The sequence below is a fragment of the Hypanus sabinus genome, chromosome 13 (genome assembly GCF_030144855.1).
Source record: "Hypanus sabinus isolate sHypSab1 chromosome 13, sHypSab1.hap1, whole genome shotgun sequence".
Classification (NCBI taxonomy): domain Eukaryota; kingdom Metazoa; phylum Chordata; class Chondrichthyes; order Myliobatiformes; family Dasyatidae; genus Hypanus; species Hypanus sabinus.
This window is the reverse complement of record NC_082718.1, coordinates 35,846,786-35,869,875: the sequence shown is the minus strand read 5'-3', so window position 1 is coordinate 35,869,875 and position 23,090 is coordinate 35,846,786. Positions and strand designations below refer to the sequence as shown.

General features: G+C 38.9%; 1 protein-coding gene across 2 annotated transcripts in view; it reads right to left on the bottom strand.

Annotated features, from left to right (window-relative positions):
- brd1a (bromodomain containing 1a) overlaps positions 1-21,825 on the bottom strand; it is a 54,194-nt gene extending 32,369 nt beyond the window's left edge. The window contains exons 1-2 of one of the 2 annotated variants that reach the window (XM_059987453.1): positions 20,854-21,825; positions 11,799-13,183 (exon numbers count right to left, since the gene is read on the bottom strand). In XM_059987453.1, the coding sequence (XP_059843436.1) occupies positions 11,799-13,165 (1,367 nt within the window). In that variant the 5' untranslated portion in view covers positions 13,166-13,183; positions 20,854-21,825. Of the gene's footprint in view, positions 1-11,798; positions 13,184-20,853 lie in introns of those variants that run through there. The other variant, XM_059987454.1, reaches the window with a different exon arrangement.
- Between the last annotated feature and the right edge of the window lie 1,265 nt (positions 21,826-23,090).

Below are 23,090 nucleotides of genomic sequence, written 5' to 3'. Positions count from 1 at the left end.
GTGTGTTGTGGGAGACAGAAGATTGAAAGCAGCATGCTGGCTGTGTGCCCAGAAACCCGAATTCTTTGGGCTCAGAGCTTGGAAAAAGCAACGCAACAGACTTTTAACATCATAAATCAGCAAGTTGTTTGTTACGTCTCCTCTCGCTGTGAAATGGGGACACCTCTTTTTCCCTTATTAGGGAGAGAAATAGCCTGAGGTATGTCGAATTACCAGGTGAACGAGTAGTCTTGGGGTACAGCAAGTCTGTGTCTTTACTGATGCTTGAGAGCCGACTGGGCGGGGGGGGGGGGGGGTGCCGATGCTTTTTTTTTGCTGGTGGGGGAGGGGGGAAATTGCTGCTTTGCTGCTGCTTATCCGTAGGAGGGGACTGATGGGGTTCTAATGTTTAACTGTCATTCATTCTTTGGGATACTCCTCTGTTTTCATGGATGGTTGTGAAGAAAAAGATTTTCAGATGTATATTCTATGCATTTCTGACATTGAATGCACGTTTGCAACTTTTGATACATTTAGGCTTGATTTCTCTAATGCTCTCATCTCTTACTCTCTTAAAAACTGCAGTTTATCCAGAGGCCTGCTAGCCTATTCTTTGTCACATCAATCAGATTCTATTCAATTTACCTTCAAGAATCCATTTAACAGATTTCCTTTCCTATGAACCATGTGCTTAAGTCCCCTTTCCCCATCAAATCCAAGGGAAGCAGACTGCAACATTTTTCACATTAAAAACAATCTAACTGCATACAGCTGCTATAGTGTCAAACTAGGAAATCAGCTACAGATGGTAGGATTCACTCAACAGACATTCACGGCTAATGAGTCTCACTTTATAAAAACAATATAAAGTGGAAAGGAATCACTAACTGAAAGAACTCCATAAAACAGAACACTGGGAAGTACTTAAAATAAACTTCGGAAGAGAAGTAGACCCCTCTGCTCTTAGTGCTTCAAAAAACAGTATCAGGGCTGATTGAACTGCATTGTCAATCCTGCATTCATGCCTACTATTAGTAACTATTACCTTCCTACCTATCAGGAATTGATCTACCAACCTTTTAAAGATTTCCACAGCCAAAGAAACTAAACTCACGAAGGGTCTCGGCCCGAAACGTCGACAGCGCTTCTCCCTATAGATGCTGCCTAGCCTGCTGTGTTCTACCAGCATTTTGTGTGCATTGTTATCACAAATTCAAGATTGTTTAGTGTCGTTCTTCAGTACACGAGTGTAAAGGAGAACAAAATAATTGTTACTCCGGATCTGGCGCAGCATAAATACAATTTACAAGGTAATTGAGTGTGGCCACTCACTGTATGATCGTGGTATTCTGCTGCTGTAGACAATCCAATTCAAGGTTTGACGTGATGTGCATTCAAAGATTCTTTTCTGCACACCACTGTTGTAATGTGTGGTTATTTGAGTTACTGTCAGCTTTCCTGTCAACTTAAACCAATCTAGCCATTCTCTTCTTACCTCTCTTATTAACAAGGTGTTTTTGCCTGCAGAACTGCTGCTCAATGGATGTTGATTTGCTTTTGCACCATTCTTTATACACTCTAGACTCGAGACTATTCTGAAAATCCCAGATCAGCAGTTTCTGCAATTGTCAAACCAACCTGTCTGCCATCAACAATCATTGCATGGTTAAAGACCACTTAAATCACATTTCTTTCTCATTCTGATGTTGGTCTGAACAACCACTAAATCTCTCGATCATGTCTGCATGCTTTTATGTATTAAATTGCTGCTATACAATTTCTTGATTAAACATTTGCATTAACAAGGTGTACCTAATAAAGTGGCCATAAAATGTATAGATTAGCTTACATACATGATTGCATGTACATCACGTGATGCCAGATGTAAGAGTATCAGTATATTAGGTGACTGACAGGAAATGATAAAGTTTCGAAGTGACTCTTGGCAAGAGGAACTTTTCTGGTCAGCAGCAGGGCATATAAAACCATTAGGACAGTGTGTAGTACAAGCATAAAGAAGCAGTGCACAGAGAGATGAAGGGTGTTTAGGGGCCCTGGAGAGGAGTGGATGTTGTGGTGGGTAGGGTGAATTAATGAGTGAACGTATTGACTAGCCTGATAGCTTGGGGGAAGTAACTGTTTTTGAGTCTAGTGTTCCTGGTGTGGATGCTGCACAGCCTCTTCTCTGATGGAAGTGCGACAAACAGTCCATAAACAGGGTGGGTAGAATCCTTCATGATACTGCTGGTCTTTTTCCAGCACCTTTCTGAGCAACCTTTTACTTTTAAACATTCTATATTCTAACACAAGAAACAAATGCACCACATCTACTCTCAAAAGCTTGAAATCTTGCTTCAATCAGTTCACTTCTTAATATAGACAATAGACAATAGGTGCAGAAGTAGACCATTCGGCCCCTCGAGTCTGCACCGCCATTCTGAGATCATGGCTGATCATTCACTATCAATACCCAGTCCCTGCCTTGTCCCCATATCCCTTGATTCCCCTATCCATCAGATATCTATCCAGCTCCTTCTTGAAAGCATCCAGAGAATTGGCCTCCACCGTCTTCCGAGGCAGTGCATTCCACACCTCCACAACTCAATATATTATATAATATATTACAATATATACAACTATACAACAATATATACAACACAATATATTACTTTGCAATTAAAAACCTATCTGCTCCAAGCTTTCCTCAAGAAAACCTTCTCCAACAATTCAACACACCCATTCCAGATACAAGTTAACAATATTTCATCCAATACATTTTTTTACAAAATGAGACCAATAATGTCCAACACTCCAAACAAAATCCCCACATAACTAAAACATAACTTTCAACATTCGCATTCAATTCTCCTAACAATAAATTATGACATTGCTGGCTTTCCTAAATCACTACCTATATCTGGACACTAGCATTTGTTGAATCATGCACTGATACACCGATTAATCTTCATTTCAGAGCTTTGTGGAGTTAACTGATAAAATAGCCTTTTTTTCTAAGTTTCCTGCCAAAATGGACAAGTTCAAATTTTTCATAACATACTTCATTTGCCAGGTCCTTGTCTGTTCATTTAACCTATCTAAACTCTTCCTAGCCTTCTTATGCCTTTTATTCAAACTACTTTCTTATGGCCTTTATGCATTTAGCAATGTTACAACAAATTGTGTAAGTTAAGGGCCAAGTACATCACATTAAAAAAACACACAAAAAGCTGGAGGAACTCAGCAGGCCAGGCAACATCTACAGAAAACACTGATGCTGCCTGGTCTGCTAAGTTCCTCCAGCATTCTGTGTGTGTTTTTTGGATTTCTAGCATCTGAAGGTTTTCTCCTGTTTGTGATTGGATCACATTAAAAACAATCTAATTATGTCTATTTGTTTCTTCGTAGTTAGCCAATGTTCTATCCATGCCAATGTTACCTCTTCAACAATAATTATTTTTAAAATTTTCTACAGTAACCTTGAGGGAGAACTTTAATAAACCACTTGATAGTTTAAGTACACATCCATTGAGTATCCTTTCTGTACATGAATGGCATACATTTTGAATTTGTGCATAGCTACTTCACCTGAAGGCTTTTTACTGGAAAAATACTTATGATAAAAATGCTCTGAAGTGTAATCAGCATTTTCCCAAGTTAAGATCCCAGATGTCAGGTTTGGAGTATAAAACTCTTACCTCTTCTTACCTGCCTATCACCTCACTTCTCCTTCCCTGTCTCCTATGGTTCACTCTCCTCTCCTATCAGATTCCTTCCACTCCAGCCCTTTACCTTTCCTACCTACCTAGCTTTATGTATCATCTTCTAGCTAGCCCACCTCCCCTTCCCCCACATTTTTACACTGGTGTCTTTCTCCTTCCTTTCCAGTCCTGAAGAAGGGTCCTGACCCAAAATATCAATTTTTTATTCATTTCCATAGATGCTGCCATACCTGACAAGGTCCCCCAATGTATTGTGTGTTGTTTTGGAATACATATTAAAACTGGGCTGAATTAAGTAAAATATCCCCATTTGAAATCATTCTCATACCTTCTGAATTTCCTTAATTAAATATTTTGACAGGCTTTCCAATTACCCAGTGAGGATATCTGGTGAATGCCCAAAGTAGTGCCAAGCTAAGTGATTTCAGTCAGAGGTTTAATTCAGTTAAGCTAAGGAAGAAGTAGCAGTCAAAATTCCTAATCATGATTATTACACTAAAATTCATCATTCAGATCAGCTTAAATAATGTGGTGGTATCTCATAGACCAATAGCCAGTCAAATAGCTTCGTTCATTTCTGAGCACTGGACAGAGGTCTCCCATTGTAATATCTTCACTCAGTTACAAGAAATCCAATGATTTTTATACTTAAGGTAACAAATAATTTGTTCAGTAGAAAGAAAATAAGCATAAAATTTGTTCCTGAAAATCAGGAGAACTTTTCAGCCATATTTCTGTCCAATCAGTTTTGTTGTTTATTACGATTATCAAATTTCCCTGTAGAATTCTATTTACTTTGGTTTAGAGTGCACTGTTCAAAAAACCACCAAAAAAAAACTGATGTGCTGGAAGAACTCTGTGCATTGCTGGCAGGATCTGAAGGGAATGCTCATCAACCAATTTTGTTATAATTACTTGCTCAGCAAATAAATCTTAATGCATTTATGCAACTATTTCTTTCATGGTAGTTATAAGTGACTAATATAAACTGAATTCCCTGATAGATTACAGTAGAAGAAAGTGGTCACTGAGGCTCTGCCAGAGTATGGCACATGATGATGATGAATATAAACTGAAAATGAAACCAAAACCAGCACACAAAATGAAGCCATGTACACAGAGAACAAGAAACAGTTCATATATAATTTTCAGCAGAGATTTTTAGCAGAGTTTAACTAATGCTAAGATACAAACTGAAGAGGAAAGTCTTTTGAGTGTACTGGCAATATTTTACTTATCATTTCACATTTAAAATTAGTTATTCATCTGCTGATTGTTATTGTAGGATCTTGGCATTCTGTGAGTCCTATGTTGGAGCAGTGACCCCAGAACTATTTAAATGGCTATTAAGCATTTTGGGAGGTCTCAAGTTTATCAGAAGTGCAATAGAAATGAATTTTCTCTGTTAAGACGGTAAATATCAACAAGCGGAAGAAAATGGTAGTCTGAGCTTCAGAGTTTTCTGTATCCAATATATAGTAATTAAGTTTCCAGCATCTGCAGTTGTTTTTTTTATTTTCATTTAATTTTGAAGGCATGAACCATACATTTTTATAATTTTTAAAAGCATCAAACTATATATTATGCACAATCGGTACAATATAAACATAATCAACACATGAAGATGCAATAAAGTGTCAGGCAATAAAAGAAATGTTTAATAAAGACAAGCACCCTGGGCAAAATACTATAGCTATGCAGTGACTCAGGAATTGAACAAATAGTTGTGAATATTTGCATTTAAAATTGTTATATCACAAATCAGCAATAAATTTTGTTTGGAAAAAAATGTACAACTCTTTTTTTATAATGTAGTTTGCCAAAACTGACAAAGTCCAGACCACATTTTAAATGGGATATACCACTTGAGTAGATTACCAAGACATGAATGGAGGAAAGATATCTACACCAAAAAGGAGAACCATTTTTAAAATTATTCAAAAAAACCCAAAAAACTACATATTGTGTAAATCTAAAATGCTGGAAATACTCAGGTCAGGCCATATCTGTGGGAAGTGAGACAAACTCTATTTCTCTTCCCATAGATGCTGCTTAACTTTATTTTTAGCATTTTCATTTTTACTCTTTCTATATTTACATATCATTTTCATGTTCACTGTTGATTAACCATACACCCTTACAGCTGATTTTAACTTTTAAAATATACCTGTTAGCTTTATTGTCATTCTCATTGTAAACTCTCCATCACATCAAACTAAACATCCTTAATATTCAGCTATCTGGCAATCCAGTTACACTTAACATGCCAGTCTAGGGAGTGTCTTATTCCACATTTTCTGACCTACACTGGTCTCCAGTACAATACACATATCCTTAACTACAATAATGCCTTCCAATGGTTTTGTACTTAGGGAAATGTATACTGCATGGGCAGCAAAAACTGAAAATTTCCTTGACTTCACCTTATCCGCATCCTTTAAGATCACCCCGAAAACCCAGATTTTGACTTGTCACATATACTAATCTTTACTTCCTTTGATTAATTTTAAAACTTTAATCATCCTTGTTTTACCATGTTGAAGATGTGAATAAATGTTTTGCTGACATTTTAAATAGCAGCTGCAACATTAGCATATGCATACTAACATGCAAAGTAAATGAAAAAGGATCTAGTGCTTCCCCAGCACATATGAGGAATAAACTCTTCTCAGACTTCCCACTGAGTACGTATCAATTTTAAACGACATTTCAATGACATATTCTGCCATCTTCATCAGGGATGTTTCCTGGACATATCTAGAACAGTGATACTCACACCCACATCGTCCATCCCTCCTGACTGGTTAGTCCTCATCCAGTCAGATTTCTGCTGTCCCATCTTGTCTACAATTGAATTGCAATTCTTACTTAGAGGAAGACCTTCGTCTTTGTTAAAATTATTTTCCTCTAGTTTTATTTCAATGGCTTCCTTCACCAGGTGGTCCCAAAAGCCACTGGCATAGCACAGCAGTTTTGTGCCATGAAGTCAATCCCATGGTCACTGCAATTGCAATTTTCTGCTAACGCCAATTTCTCTAGATAACCCAAACGGAAATACTTCCGGTGCTCCTTGATGCAGATTTCCACCATGTGCCCTGTCTGGACAATACACTCTGCTCCGCGTTCACAGGGAATCCAGTAAACACCAGCTGTCTTGAATCCCAAGTCATCTTTGACCCACATAAGCCGTGGTTTCAGCTTCCTTACAGGTTTGTGGATGGTATTAATTCGGTATTTCTTCAGCTGGTGTATCCATTTGGGTTACCTGGAGAAATCGACGGTAGCAGAACACTGCACTTGCAATGGTTATAGGATTGACTTTAATAGTACAAAACTACTGTGCCACATCAATGGCTTTTAGAAGGAAGCCATTAAAAGAAAACTAGAGGAAAAGAATTTTAACAAAGACAAAGCTCTTGTCCCAAGTAAGAACTGGAATTCAACTGTAAACGAGGTGGGACAGTGGAAACCTGATTGGATAAGGACTAACCAATTAGGAGGGACAAACAATGGGAATATAAATACCACGTGACTAGAGATCCCTGATGAAGATGACAGAGTATGTCATCGAAGCATCGGTTAAAATCGGTATCTATACTCAGCTGGAAGCCTGAGAAGAGTTTATTCATGCAATACAAAGTTATTTTTGCAATGTGGAGATCACTGCAGCAAAACATTTAAGAGAATGGAGTATTACGTTCTTCCACCAAAATCTACTAGGACTTGGTGCCAGAGGCCCATACTGACTCCCAATCAGCAGCACTCCCAGGCTTGATTCACTGTCAACAACAGATTTACTGTAAAAGGATTAGATGATAATGGAAGAGTTGTCTTCAAGTACATGTGCATTTTACAAATACTAATTTTCTACATTTATAATGTAAAATGCTATATACACGTGATATTAAGCTACAGAAAACAATCTATTGTAATTGAAGACAAAGTTATTTTGTTAAAGAGTAATCTTAAGGTTTGGAGAAATAAAAAAGACTGGTGCCCTGTCACACTTGCCTCAATAATAAGCAAATGCTTTGAGAGGCTGGTCAAGGATTACATCTGAAGCATGCTACCACCCAAACTGGACCCCCTAAAATTCACCTACCAACACAACTGATCAACAAATGACACAATAGCCACTGCTCTACATACCGTCCTTACACGTCTGAAGAAGAGGGATGCTTATGTGAGAATGCCGTTCTTGGACTACAGTTCAGCATTCAACACCATAGTTCCATCCAGGCTTGACAAGGAGCTCAGAGACCACGACCTTGACCCTGCCTTGTACAGCGGGATCCTGGACCTCCTGTCAGGTCGCCAGCAGGTTGTAAGAGTGGGTTCCCTCACCTCCAACCCTCTGACTCTCAATACTGGAACCCCTCATGGCTGCGTACTGAGCCCCCTCCTTTACTCCCTGTATACCCATGACTGTATCGCCACCCACAGCTCCAATCTGCTGATTAAATTTGCTGACGACATTACATTGATTGGCCTCATCTCAAACAATAACCAGGTGGCCCATAGGGAAGAAGTTCTCTCTCTGACACAGTGGTGTCAAGAAAACAACCTCTCCCTCAATGTCGCAAAAACAAAGGAGCTGGTTGTGGATTACAGGAGGAATGGAGACTGGTTAACCTCTAAGCTTCTTCCACCAGGCCACCGGACTGATTAACTCACTCTGATTTGAGTGTACTCTATATTACATTGACTATTCTATTTATTATAAATTACTATGATTGCACACGGCACATTTAGATGGAGATGTAACATAAAGATTTTTACTCCTCATGTATGTGAAGGATATAAGAAATAAAGACAATTCAATTCAAATCAATGGGACAGGTACGAGAAATAATAAAATAAAATTCAATGCTAAACATACTTATAGTACCGACAAAGAGTATTCACCGTTTTAGAAGCTTTCCTGTTTTATTGCTTTACACCATTGAATCACACTGGATTTAATTTGGGTTTCTTGACATTGATCAACAGAAAAAGATCCTTGTGTCAGTGAAAACAGATCTCTACAAAGTGATCTAAATTAATTACAAATATAAAACACAAAATGATTACATAAGTATTCACCCCCCTTTAATGTGACACACCAATCATCACCGGTGCAGCCAACTCGTTGTAGAAGTCAGATAACTACTTAAGTGGAGATCAGTTTTTGGAGACCTGTGCACAGTCAAGATGTTTCAATTAACTGTAGTAAAAATACATCTGGAAGATCAAACTGTTGTGAGTCAGTATCCTGGCAAAAACTACACCGACTCAAAAGAACAGTCCAAGCAACTCCGTGAAAAGGTTATTGAAAAGCACAAGACAGGAGATAGATACAAGAAAATTTCCAAGTAACTGAATGTCCCTCAGAGTACAGTTAAGTCAATCATCACAAAATGGAAAGAATATGGCAAAGATGTAAATTGGCCTAGAGGATATCCTCAGAAACTGAATGACCATGTAAGAGGGAACTTGTGAGGGAATCCACCAAGAGACCTATGACAACTCTGAAGGAGTTACAAGTTTATTGGCTGAGATGGGAGAGACTGCACATACAAGCCCAGGTACTACACCAGTCAGAGCTTTATGGGGGAGTGGCAAAGAGAAAGCCACTGTTGAAAAACACTCACATGAAATCTTGGCTAGAGTTTGCCAGAAGGCTTGTGGGAGACTCTGAAGTCAGCTAGAAGAAAGTTCTATGGTCTGATGAAACCAAAATTGAGCTTTTTGGCTGTCTGACAAAATGCTATGTTTGGCATAAGCCAAACACTGCTCATCAACAAAAACATGTCATCTCTACTGTGAAGCATGGTGATGGCTGCATCATGATGGAAGGCTTGTGAAGGTAGAGGGTAAAATGAATGCAGGGAAATTTTGGAGTAAAAGCTGATGCAGTCTGCAGGAGAACTGTGACTTGTTTATCAGCAAGGCAATGACCCCAAGCATAAAGCCAAAGCTATACAGACATGAAATTAAAACAACAAAGTTAATGTCCTGGAGTGGCCAAGTCAGTGTCCAATTCAGAATTTGTGAATGGACTTGAAAAGGACCGTTCACTCACAATCCCCATGCAATCTGACAGAACTTGAACAGTTTTGTAAAGAATGGGGAAAATTGCAGTGTCCAGAAGTGCAAAGCTATCTAAACAGACTCAAGGCTGTAATTACTGCCGAAAGTGCATCTACTAAATACTGACTTGAAGGGGGAAGAATACTTATCCAATCAACTATATTGTGTTTTATATTTGAAATTAATTTAGATCACTTTGTAGAGATCTATTTTCACTTTAACATAAGTCTTTTTCTGTTGATCAGTAACAAAAAAAGCCAAATTAAAACCAAAAAAAAGTCACCGTGATTCGGAGGTGTAAACCAATAAAACATGAAAACTTCTGGGGCAGTGGGTGAATATTTTTTATAGGCACTGTAATTCAACATCTATGGAGGGAAATAATTAATGTTTGAGTTTCATGACATAAAAATGAAAATGAACAACCTTATTAATGGTATATCTAACTAACAATACCAATACTTTGTTACCATTGAGGTCAATAGGATTTTATCACCAAAGATATCATCCAATTATAATTGGATTTGTTTTACTGGGAATCCCATTATTGAACAAAGGTGATATGGATTTCAAAGCTATCTAAAAATAAATGTAAACTATTTGTTATGGGAAATATATTCCTGTTTGCAGTGTTTAATAACAACTTCATAGTAACTAGAATGAGAAACAGGATTATTCTTAAATTAATAATTGTCATTCTACTATAATTTGCTTTCCTTCCTTTAAAAACTAACAATTTAAGCTATCAACAAGTACACTGTTCTTTTTCCTTTTACATCATACTGTGGGAACTTACTTTATATTCGATCTGTTACTTATTTGCCCTATATGAATCAAACATAGAATGACCCAAGTACCCACTGAAAGATTCATCACCAAGCTACATTGCCACTATGTCAGTCTTTTAATAGTTTGTCGTCAGAAAAAGAATGAAAAATGGTCAAACATACAATTGCCAGGAAAAGCAACATGTATACTGTAGTTTGTGTATGTTGTTATGCTTAGTATATTATGATTAATCAACACCGTGTGTTCTGTGGTGTTATTTTCTCTCAGTGATAATTTCGATGTTTTTCTAAGATTACTTGGTTTTTCTCTTGCTCTCTCCTAATGTCATTACTGTATCTCCTAATCTGTTCCTTTTCTAGTCACATTTTCATTTCCTGCTTGCTTCAGCTATTTCTTCTGCATTTATCTTCAAGCAATGAGAGCTGTAGAAGTGAAAAAGGAGAATAGACCAATAAGTAGCCTTAGTCGATCCAAACATATTACAATGGTACACAACCCTTTTGTCTGCATTGGTCTTTTCAACTGGGAGGAGGTATAAAAGATAAGACCAAGAGTAAGCATGATGGACAGCACAGCTAGCAAAGCTATTACCTCCAGAAAGAGATACCAAGTTCATTTCTGACCTCAAGTGCTATCTGTGTGGAATTTGCATGTTCAATGTACTTTCGCTTGGGTTTCCTCTGAGCACTCTGGTTTCTTCCCACATCCCAAAGATATGCGGGCTGGTAGCTTAAACGGCCACTGTTAAATTGTCCCTAATGAATGGTAGAATCTGAGGGGGTGTTGAAGAGAATGCTGAGATCAATGTTCGATTTGTGTAAATGCTTAATGCAGACTCAGTGGGCCAATGGATCTGCTTTCCAACTGTATCTATGACTAACAGCTATCAGAGGGTATACAGATTGAAAAGGTTGGTGATGACACAAGATGACTTAATTCTAGAGAGCTATGGAATTATGTTAAAAATATTTAAAAAACTGGTTAGGCTGTTGTCTCAGCTTTTTCTTGTGCAATATAACCGATTCAGCAACGACATTAGAAAACTGGCTGTAGAATCAGATTAACCCATAGTGGCATAACTTCACTAAAAACTAGAAAGAGATTCCATGACAAAAAGACAAAAGCCATAGAAACAATTTTTGACAGATACAACATATTCATTTAGGTTTATTCCATTTATTATAGATATCAGCATAAAACTTTCAGTTGAAAAATCAGGTGATTATTTAACAAGTCACTCACCCATCTGGCTGAATGCATGGAACAGATACGACAGGCACCGTAGTACTTTTTTCAGTTAAGAGCTTCTGTGCCTTCTTTGTCTTCTGCCTCGTCTTACATTTAGTTTTTGTTGCCTTGTTAGGTGAATCTTTTCTACATATGCCGTTTTTTAGTTCAGCTGGCTCATAAATGTTTAGTGGCCTTCTCACACAGCCTGGAGGTGTATGCACAGCACAGAAGGCAGTCTTTTTCACATTGAATGTCGTTGTTCCATTGGATTCCGTTTCTTTAACAGGCTCCATTTTCATGTACAGACCTGCTTGCTGAGCACATGTTACATGGAATGCTGTATAACAATTTGCTTTATGGCACTGGATGCAAGCACCAAGCCCTTTCTGTTTGCAGAGGTAGCATGTCAGTTTCCACCTAGCTGCTGGAATGTTCTTGACACCATCAATAGGTTCTATGAATACAGTGTTAGCAAATCCGACTTCAGGAACCCACAGAGCACATACAACATGTCCCCACTGACCATCCTCAGTTTTCTTGAAAGCACCACCCTTATTTGGGCACAAGATACATTCAACAGATCGAGATGATGATTGCAAGCAACGACGGCACAACCACTGCCCTTCAGGTATATATGGAACTCCATAGCATTCCTGATGCACTGCTAAATTACACATGTCGCAAAACAATATTACATTACTGTTTTGACATTCTCCATCCATGCATATACAACAAACAGCATCTTCATCAATTAAAGACTGAGGATCACCTTGATTAGAATTTTCAAAGTAAGATTCCTTTTCTAGTTTATCCATTAGAAACTCAAACACATTCTGTGAAACTACACTCAAACCATCACCTTTACGCCTTTCATTAATCATTTCCAACCATGCATAATCTTCCTCATCCATATCATACTCAACTTCGTTATTGAGCTCCTCTGCAGACTTCTCAATGAGCCGATAATAAGACGAAGGTCGACGAGGAGCAGAAGGTGGTTCATAATCTACAATCCTAAATCGTGGCTCCGGCAATGTGTTTACTTGAGTTTGAGCACCATGTGTACTTTGACTAACAACATCCTTCTTTTTAACTCTATTGGATTTGCATCTTTTAGACTTTACAAAAACAGGTGGACGTTCACTGTTTTCTTTGTTGCTGTTACATTCAACAATTTCTTGGGCAGTTAAGTCATCTTCTGAAATTATTTCCAAAGGATCATAAATACTAATCCGGTGTAACCGTCCATCAATTTCCATTTCAACCATTCGTTGTGCTTGAGCATATGTTAGCATTTCACGGCTTGGCGAATGCTTCAACTTGCAAGGTGAAGCTGAGCGCCTTGCTGTCCCTCGTTGACACCTTCCTTTCCTCCTCATTGTTAATAATGAAGTCAGCTGAAAAATAATTTAACATAAAGTCAAAAACTCCAACTCCTGTGTTAATAACAGTTACAAAACATTGCAAGAATTAAATTGGACCAAAACCATTAAAACCTTTTTTTGCCTGTGGAAAATTTTGTAGCCTAGCTACATCCAGACTGAATTGCAAACTATTTTTTTTTAATGCATTTGGCAATCAGTCTTACTGGATCATAGTCAGGTGCTGCAGTGGACATTTCAAATTGATGAACATTAAAGCAAATATTAAATAAAGTGTGAGAAAGTAGAATTAGACTGGTCAGATATTTGTGGCTGGCACAAACACAAAGCACTCTGTCATAAAATTTCCAATGATCTATGACTTTAAATTACTCTTTGAGGAGGAGGAGGAGGAAACCATAAAACTTTATAGAATAGAAGGAAGCCATTTAACCTAATCTTTGCTTATTCTTCACTAAAGCCTTTCAAATCAGAACTTACAGCTCTATATTCTCCTCATAGGATTGAAAAGTCCTTACTTCAAACATTGATTCTTCTTTCTCCCGCAAACTTGCCCTATTATTTCAAGGCAAAGCATTTTATACTCTAACAATCATTGATTTTTTTTCTCCCCTCACCATCCTGGTGATAATTCAGAATTGACAATCCTTCATTGATTAGAGGGCCAAGATTTACATAACTTTACAAATAAGCTGTTTTTTTCCCCGGTAGGGATTAGTTTTTACTTCCAAGTGCTCCTGTCATGTTTTGTCACCCTATAACTTATAACTTTATCCTTCAATCTCTCTGAATTATGGAGGACAGCATGTGTATAAATGCCTCTCTCCAGCAGACTTCATCATGATCATCATGACTCCAGTATTTCTACTATTTTTTTTATGCTTCTTAATTGTACATATGATTTTTTTCATGTTCTATCACTGAGCAGCAGTGAACCATCTGAATGGTCCTTCAGAGTTCTCTTTGGGAACTAGTTGACTTGATCAGCATTTCTGATCTGGCTATTCACATTGCACTTAAAAAAAATGTCTTCCCTTCTGTGTTCACATAATCAAATACCTAAACTTCCTCATTACCTGATTTCCCACCTCTGATGGCAAAACTGCCTACTATACTATATACTTCGACTAATCTAATTAATACTTTACTTCACTGTATTAATATTTCCAGAGAAAGCAGAAAATCATGTTTTATTAATGCTTTAGCAACAAGCAGATCCAGTAAGCAAATTTTAAAATAAGTATAAATCAATTGCATACACTAAATTCAGTAAATTAAATATATCTGACACAAATAAATATACAAGCCCATAACAACTTAAATAATTGAGATTATCTATTTTGATAAAAAAAAAGTGAGCATTTGTTAAAAGGTGAGGAAATGAGTATTGTTCAAATGGAGATGGGTGAGCTTATACTGAATACCACCAAGCAGGAACAACTGGGTAAATGCTACATTGGTTTTTATGATAAGAATTGCACTTGGAAGTACTGTGAACAGTTTTAAAATTCGTATCTCAAAAAGGATGTTCTTCCCATAGAAAGCAGAATGAAGATTCAATAAACTGATTGGCTGGATGAGGGAGATATTAAGAAATCAGGATTGTGTTCACTGTAATTTAGAACGAGGTGGCTTTATCAACTGACAAAATTGTTGATAGAATAAATGCATGAAGGGTGCTTCTCTGATTGAACAGCCTAAGACCTGGGACACAGTTTAAGAATAATGCCATTTAGCACAAGCAAAATTTTAAAAACTCTACTTTAGGGTTACGACACTTTGGACTGCTCTATCCTAAAATGCTGACAGTGTAAGTCACTGAGTTCAATAAAAACAGACTGAGAAGATATCTGGATGTTAAGGAAATTTGGTGGATGATTGAGGCTGAAGATCAGCCATAACCTTAATAACAGACAAGATGCAAAGAGCCAAATGGCCTATTGCTTATGCTATCTTTTTTTTACATGTTTGCAACTGGCAAAGATATCCTGATACTTACATATTTTGCACTAATCACTGAACCAGATAGCTAATACTTTTTTTTCTTATATTGTTCCTTATCACACTGCCTGAAAGTTCATTAGTGCTTGAATTTAGCAGCAATAATTCTCAAGTAGCCAGTTATCATGTGCAAAATGATGAAGATTGTCAACTGAGAAAGCCATCACATTCAAGCATTATGCCACCAAACATTGATGCCGATTTCCCTGACAAGCACACTCCAATGATGTCCACTAACAGATGAACAGCAATTTCCTCCTGAATTCTAGGAAGACCAGAAGCCAGTAAAGATTTGACATGACATCTAAAATTTTGACAAATTTCCATAGATGTATAGCGGAGGGAATATTTTTAGCTGTGTCACAGCCTGGTATGAAAACACCAATGCGCTTGGACAGAAAATCCTACAAAATGGTCCAGTACATCATGGGCATAGCCCTGCCCACCATTGAGCACATCTATCTAGGAGCAGCAGCCATAATCAGGGACCCATACCACCCAGGTCGAGCTCTGTTCTTGTTGTTGCCATCAAGAAGGTACAGTAGCCTCATAACTCACACAACCAGGTTCAGGAACGGTTACTACTCTTTCATCAGGCTCTTAAAACAAAGCAGATAACTTCACTGAAGTGTTCCCACGATTTATGGACTCACTTTCAAGTACTCTTCATCTCATGTTCTTGATGTTTATTGTTTCAATTTCCACTTTGAAAGGGAGAATACAACTACAGTTGTGAAGATCCCTGTTGCATCTGGTAAGCCGTGGAGTACCTGTTAAGTGCTCTGAAAACTTGTGCCAACCAACTGGTAGGAGTATTTGAGGACATTTTTAACCTCTCACTGCTATGGTTGGAAATTCCCACCTGCATCAAAAAGGAAACATTATACCAGTGCCTAAGTGTAATATGAGCTGCTTTAATGACTATCGCCCAGTAGCAATCACATCTATAGTGATGAAATGCTTTGAGAGGTTGGTTGATCATGGGTAGAATGAACTCCTGCCTCAGCAAGGACCTGGACCCACTGCAATTTGCCTATCATCGCAATAGGTCTATGGTAGATGCAATCTCAACGGCTCTTTACACGGCCTTAGATCACTTGGACAATACAAACACCTATGTCAGGCTGCTGTTCATTGACTATAGCTCAGCATTTAACAGCATCATTCCCACAGTGCTGATCAATAAGTTACAGAACATGGGCCTCTGTACCTCCCTCTGCAATTGGATCCTCAATTTCCTAACCTGAAAACAACAATCTGGACAGATTGACGATAATATCTCCTTCTAGCGTACCTCAGGCTTATGTGCTTAGCTCACTGCTCTACCTTCTTTATACCCATGACTGTGTGGCTAGGTATATCTCGAATACCATCAATAAATTTGCTGATTATACCACCATTGTTGGCAGAATCTCAAATGAAGATGAGAGGGTGTACAACAGCTAGATATATCAACTAGTTGAGTGGTGCTGCAGCAACAACCTTGCACTCAAATACGAAGAAAGAGCTGAGTGTGGACTTCAGGAAGGGCAAGACAAAGGAACATGAACCAATCATCATAGAGGGATCAGAAGTGGAGAGAGTGAGCAATTTCAAGTTCCTGTTTGTCAAGATCTCAGGATCTAACCTGGTCACAACATATCGATGCAGCTATAAACAAGGCAAGACAGCGACTATACTTCATTAGGAGTTTGAAGAAATTTGGTATGTCAACAAATACACTGAAAAACTTCTATAAATGTACCATGGAGAGCATTCTGACAGGCTGCATCACTGTCTGGTATGGGGTGTCTACTGCACAGGACTGAAAAAAGCATCAGAAACTAGTCAGCTCCATCTTGGGTACTAGTCTCCATAGTATCCAAGGAATCTTCAAGTACAGGTGCTTCAGAAAGGCAAGTTCCATTACTAAGGACCCCCATCACCTCTTCTCATTGTTACCCTCAGGAAGGAGGTACAAAAGCCTGAAGGCACACACTCAACAATTCATTAATAGCTTTTTCCCCCTCTGCCATATGATTCCTAAAATAGAAAGGGAACCCATGAATACTACCCACATAGTTTACCTTTTTTGAAAAAATATATACACGCACACACAACTATCTATATTATCATGTACATTGTATTGTTGCTGCTGTTAAGTTAACTAATTTCACAACACATGCTGATGATAATAAACCTGATTCTGATTTAGTATTATTATTTCTTTTTGTATTTGCACAGTTTGTTGTCGTTTGCACACTGGCTGAACACCCAAGTTAGTGTGGTCTTTCATTGATTCTATTATGGAATTACTGAATATACCTGCAAGAAATGAATCTCAGGGCTGTATATGATGACATACATGTACTTTGATAATAAATTTATTTTGAGCTTTTGAACTTTGCAATCTGCCACGAACTGTTGCACCAGAGACAAACCTAGACTCCATAATTTAAAAATGTTTCTTCACAGAAGATTAACTAGATTAAACACCAACTACAAAATTCAAATTTGTAAATCTGTTAAGAAAGATCCTGTTTACTTTTGGCCTGATTTCCTCAAACAGGATTAATTTTTCAATAAAGACAGATTAAACAATTTTAACACATCAATCAACTTAATCTGAAAGCAATTTGCAATACCAAGAGAAACCTGGACATATTTAATCATTTAGTGAAACAAAAGATAAAGAATGAGTAGGCACTTCATGACTGATCCTACATCATGTTTACTTCTGTCTAAAAACAGAAGCCTATGTTCTCACTCAATGACTAAGTTCAAACCCACAAACAAAAATATTGCTGTCCTATTACATGCGAAAAAAATAATTTGTTTAAATCCCTCAAGATCTCAAGCCAACATCTCCAATTTTTAATTATGTAAATCTATGCCTGAATTCCCAAAGCATTCAATGATAATAAGCACAAAAAGTGTATTAACATTAATTCCGTAGATATACTAATATATAGCTTCCATTCTACATCATCTCTCAACATTTGTACCACAAATCACTTAGGTTTGGGTAAAGTTTGGCACTACAATGGAAAAGAAATGAAGCTAAAACCTTTGGTTACATGTAATTATCACCAACTCAATGTTTTGCAAACTGAATTAGAATATTTAGCAGAGGCTTCCACGTCCAGATTCTGATGCCCTGTTTGTTCCAACTCAAGAATGTTAACTTCAGCATCACATTTTCCTTGCAAGCATGTAGTTTAGCTCATCTGTAGTTTAACCACATCTGTGATAAACAAACAGGATAAAGTACAAATGCTAATGTACTGTATACTTTGAAATTTTGAAGAGTGGGAGGTCATCTAGTAAAAGAAATGGAATAATAAAAGTCTAGAAAGAACTTAAGAATTGATATGTACTCTACTTGCCAAAGCTTACTGAGATATTGTTTTATTGGTGTAGTCTACTAAATTAATGTAATTCACCAAACAGTTCTGAAAATTTGTTCAGAATTAAGCCTTAAAACATGAGCAATGCTTGAACAATTAGTCTAATGAGCCGCCTCACAAAAATTCTACTTAGAATCATCATACTCAGAAGAAGAAACAAAATTAAAGCAAAGATCACTGAAGAACAGTGCGGCTTTATCGAAGGCAAGGGGACTTCAAACGCAACTTATATTCTCAGGAGTATTATCGAAAGGTCAATAGAGGTACAACAAGACCTATACTTCTGTTTCATTGACCACACAAAAGCCTTTGACACAGTGTAACACCAAGTCATCATGAAAATGCTTGAAGATAATATTGACGGAAAAGATCTAAGAATAATCAGGAATCTCTACTGGCAACAAAGAGCAACCATATGGATAGACAATGAGATTGGTGAGTATCAGCCAATAAAGCAAGGAGTCAGACAGGGTTGTGTTCTATCACCAGACCTGTTCTCCCTGTATAGTGAAAACATCATGAGTATAGGAGACAATATCAACAACCTCCACTATGCAGATCATACAGTACTGATAGCAAACAGTAAAGTAAATTTACAGAAACTAATATCTACCATCAACACAGAGAGCGAAAGACTTGGCCTAACCTTAAGCAAGAAGAAAACTGAAGTAATGGGAATATCAAAGAAACCTGATATCCCAGACTGTAGGATCGTATTGGGAAATGAAATCCTGAAACAAGTTCACAACTTCAAGTACCTTGGATCATGGGTAACAACTGATGGCAAATACGAAACAGACATAAAAGCAAGAATAGCAATGGCAAGAATAGTATTTACAGAAATGAGAAACATTCTAAAGAACAAGAAAACAGCAATTGACAACCGCCTTAGAACTCTGAGCTGCTACATTCGTCCTATATTGATGTATGGCTGCGAGTCATGGATTTTACAGATAAGGCACAAGTATGGTAATAGCTGGGTTTTGAACTTTGTACAGTTCACCTCTTAAAATAATACTTCTTATGCTTTATCTGTAAAATGTATGGTAATAGCTGAGTTTTGAACTTTGTACAGTTCACCTCGTAAAATAAGAATACATTTTACAGATAATATAACTTTTTTGAAGTTAGGCCACAATGGTGGATAATTTGAAAACATTCCAGAAAGAGGTCTCTCATTCCAACAGGTTGAAGGCTCAGAAAAAATACATCAGATTTCAATCTACATTCAAATTATTAAGCACTATTAAAAAACACAGCTGAGTTCAAAGTATATTCAATCCCTGTGATGGAGAACATCAGGAATGTGGTGGGGGGAGGTTGTGGAGAAGAAAGGAACAGAAGATCCAACCCATAAATCAGATGCAAGGCAGGCTCATCTGATCTGATCAGTTTCACCTCCAGGGCCAAATGGGCTTCATCACAGTCCCACAACATGCCATCAGGTAGAAAGGTACAAAAGACTCATAACTCGCACCACCAGGTTCAAGAAGTTACAACCCCCTCAATCATCAGGTTCTTTAATTAAAATTAAACACTTGCCCATCCATTGAGATGTTCCCATAACCAATGGTTTCAATTTAAGGACTCTTTTATCTAATGTTCTCCTTATTATTGCTATTATAGATTAGGACTATATTGAGGTTGGTCAGCTGTAAGTAAAATGATAGCTCAAAGTCCAGAGTTGTGCTTTTTAAATGACTTGCATGAAGGGACAAAATGTACTTCATTATCTCATCTCTTAATCTCATGTACTCGTTATTTATATTTGCATTTGTACAGTTTGTTGTCTCCTGCATCTGATCCTGTTAACGGTTACTATTCCACAGACTTGCTGAGTATGCCCACAGGAAAATGAATCTCGGGGTTGTATATGGTGACATGTATGTACTTTGATAATAAATTTACTTTAAACCCTACAGGCGGGCCTCGAAATCTGGGCTCTCTCGCCGACGGGAAGCACCGGCCAACCCGGAAGTAGGTCTGGGCCGGGGCCCGGGGCGGCGCCGTGACGTCACTGCGGCAGGAGCGTCCCCGGGCCTATTTGAATGAGCAGCGCGCTCAGGCGACACGCCCGACATTACCCACCCACCAATAAACCCCTTTTCTGTGCCTTCCGCCCCTCCCCCACATGCCCGACGAGCTCCGGTACTTCCCCGCACTCCGGGACGTAAACCCGAACTTGCCGCAAAAAAAACTGCGACTGAAAACATGGCGCCCGACAATAACCAGGAGCCAACCGACGGCGCGAGGCAGCAAGGTGAACGGCAGCGACCCTCCCCTCAGGGCCTAACTTACCGCCTGTCAGGAAGAGCTTAAGGGACGGTGTTCGAAGCCGAAGAGCCCCCGACTCCACTCGGAGGGCGCTCATGAAACGGGCGCCGCGCAAACGCACACACACGCCAGCCACCTTCCTCCTCCTCCTCCTCCTCCGCCGCCGCCTCCCTCAGCCTGGACTCGCGCCGCCGCCGTCTCCTCCTCCCGCTCCCGCTCGCGCCGCGCGGCCAACTGTCACCGAACGCGCCAACGTTCGGCTCGCGGGTGCCGCCACAGCGGGAGCCTGTGCGCGTGCAAGCGCGGTGCAGTTGCTTTCTTTCTTTCCACTCCTTCCCTTCCCCCTCCTCTTTTTTTCCGCTTCCACTTCTTTCTCGAAAGCTCTGTTGCTGTGTAAGAGTGTGTGTGTGTTTTTTTTCCCTTCCCCTTCTTCAACAACAATGCACCGTTTCGGTTACACAAGACGTCGGGGGCGCTGACGTCAGGCGCAGACCCCCGCTGGCAGCCAACCACCGTTGGTTGAGTGGCCGCCAGACGGGGGGGAGGGGGGAGCATGCGCGGCCAATCAGCGGGCGGAGATGGCGTCGCGGGCACTCGCTCGCCCTTTTACCACCCATCCTGGGCAAATCCGGGCCGGGTTGAAAGTGTTGGTTGGCACAGTAGTGTCTTTCATTATACTCTGTTTATAAGACCTGTGTTTCCTCGGGCATGGAAAAGTGCTGAGAACTCTTAAGGGCCGGAGCTCAATGGCGATTAGCGGAAGTGAGCCGCGGGGGTCCTGCCGCCTGCCTACCAATGTTGCAGTGCTTCACTCAGGGCGGTGCATGTCTCGGTCGTGACCAATGGGAATTGTGGTTGAGTGGGCTCTTCCTGACCTTAGACATAGACTTGCTTTGCAGCATTGTGTTGCGTTTGTTAATTTGCGGGCATGTCGATAAAGATTGCAGAGCAGCTTGAAAGATGATTATTTCTGTACTCGTTTTTGGCACAGGTGATTTGAACATTCAAGGTACATTTATTTATCAAAAGTATGTATGCAGTATACAACTCTTGAGATTCGTCTTCTCAAACAGCCACAAAACAAAGAAATCCATGCAAGCCGTTCAAAGAAAAACATTCTCATCACTTGGATGATAAATCAGAAGACCCGGTGCCCAGATGGAATATTTTCATGAGACCTTGTGAAAAGATGTTGATTTTAAAAGTGCTTTGAGTAAGAATTCGTTATGATTAGTGTCTTTAACCAAAAAGGATAACTTCACTTGCCCCAACAACAAATTGTTCCCACAACCTATGGACTCACTTTCAAGGACTCTTCATCTCATGTTCTCAATACTTACATTATTTTTTTTCTCTTGTATTTACGGAGTTTGTAGTTTTTGGCACATTGGTTGGTTGTCTGCCCTATGGGTACAGCCTTTCATTGTTTCAATCATGGTGGCTGGAATTATTGAGTATCCAACAAGAAAATGAATCTTAGGGTCATATACAAGATCATAAGGCATAGGAATAGAATTAGGCCATTTGGCCCATCATGTCTTCTCTATCATTCAATCATGGCTGATCCTTTCCTCAGCCTTCTCCTGGTAACTTTGGTGCTGTGTCCAATAAGGATCATATCAATCACTGCCTTAAATACACCCAACAACCTGCCTGGGTAACGCATTCCACAAATGCATAAAAAATGGTAACATACATGTACTTTGATAATAACTTTACTTTGAATTTTTGTTATATTTTCTTGTGGAAGTGTAGGAAGTAATTTGGCCTGTCAAGTCAATGCTGCCTTGATGAGGATTCCCCTGCTTATTTTCCTGTTATTACATTTTACTTGACCATCAACTTCACTCATTCCTGCTGTAAACTGGCTGTACTATAGGGAAGATACAGCAGCCACTTAACCTGCCAAACATGTTTTAGAAATATAGAAAGAAACATCACCTGCAGAAACCCACATAATTACATGTTGAGCATACAGACTCCACACTGACACTGAGGTGAAACCAGAAAAATACTGGAAACGCTCAATGGGTTAGGCAGGATATGTGAAGGAATATTTCCAGATTGAATGCCCAGAATTCAGAATGAAAGAAACAGCTGATTTTAACTAGAGTGATTAAGGGATGGGTTGGACTAAGGAAATGCATGTCAGTTGAGTCCAATGGATGAGCTAATAGGCAATGTGCTGCAATAGCAGGTCAAGGGAGCAGGGAGAGGGAAAAGAAGGCAGAAAAAGTACAAGACTATCAGCCAATATCACA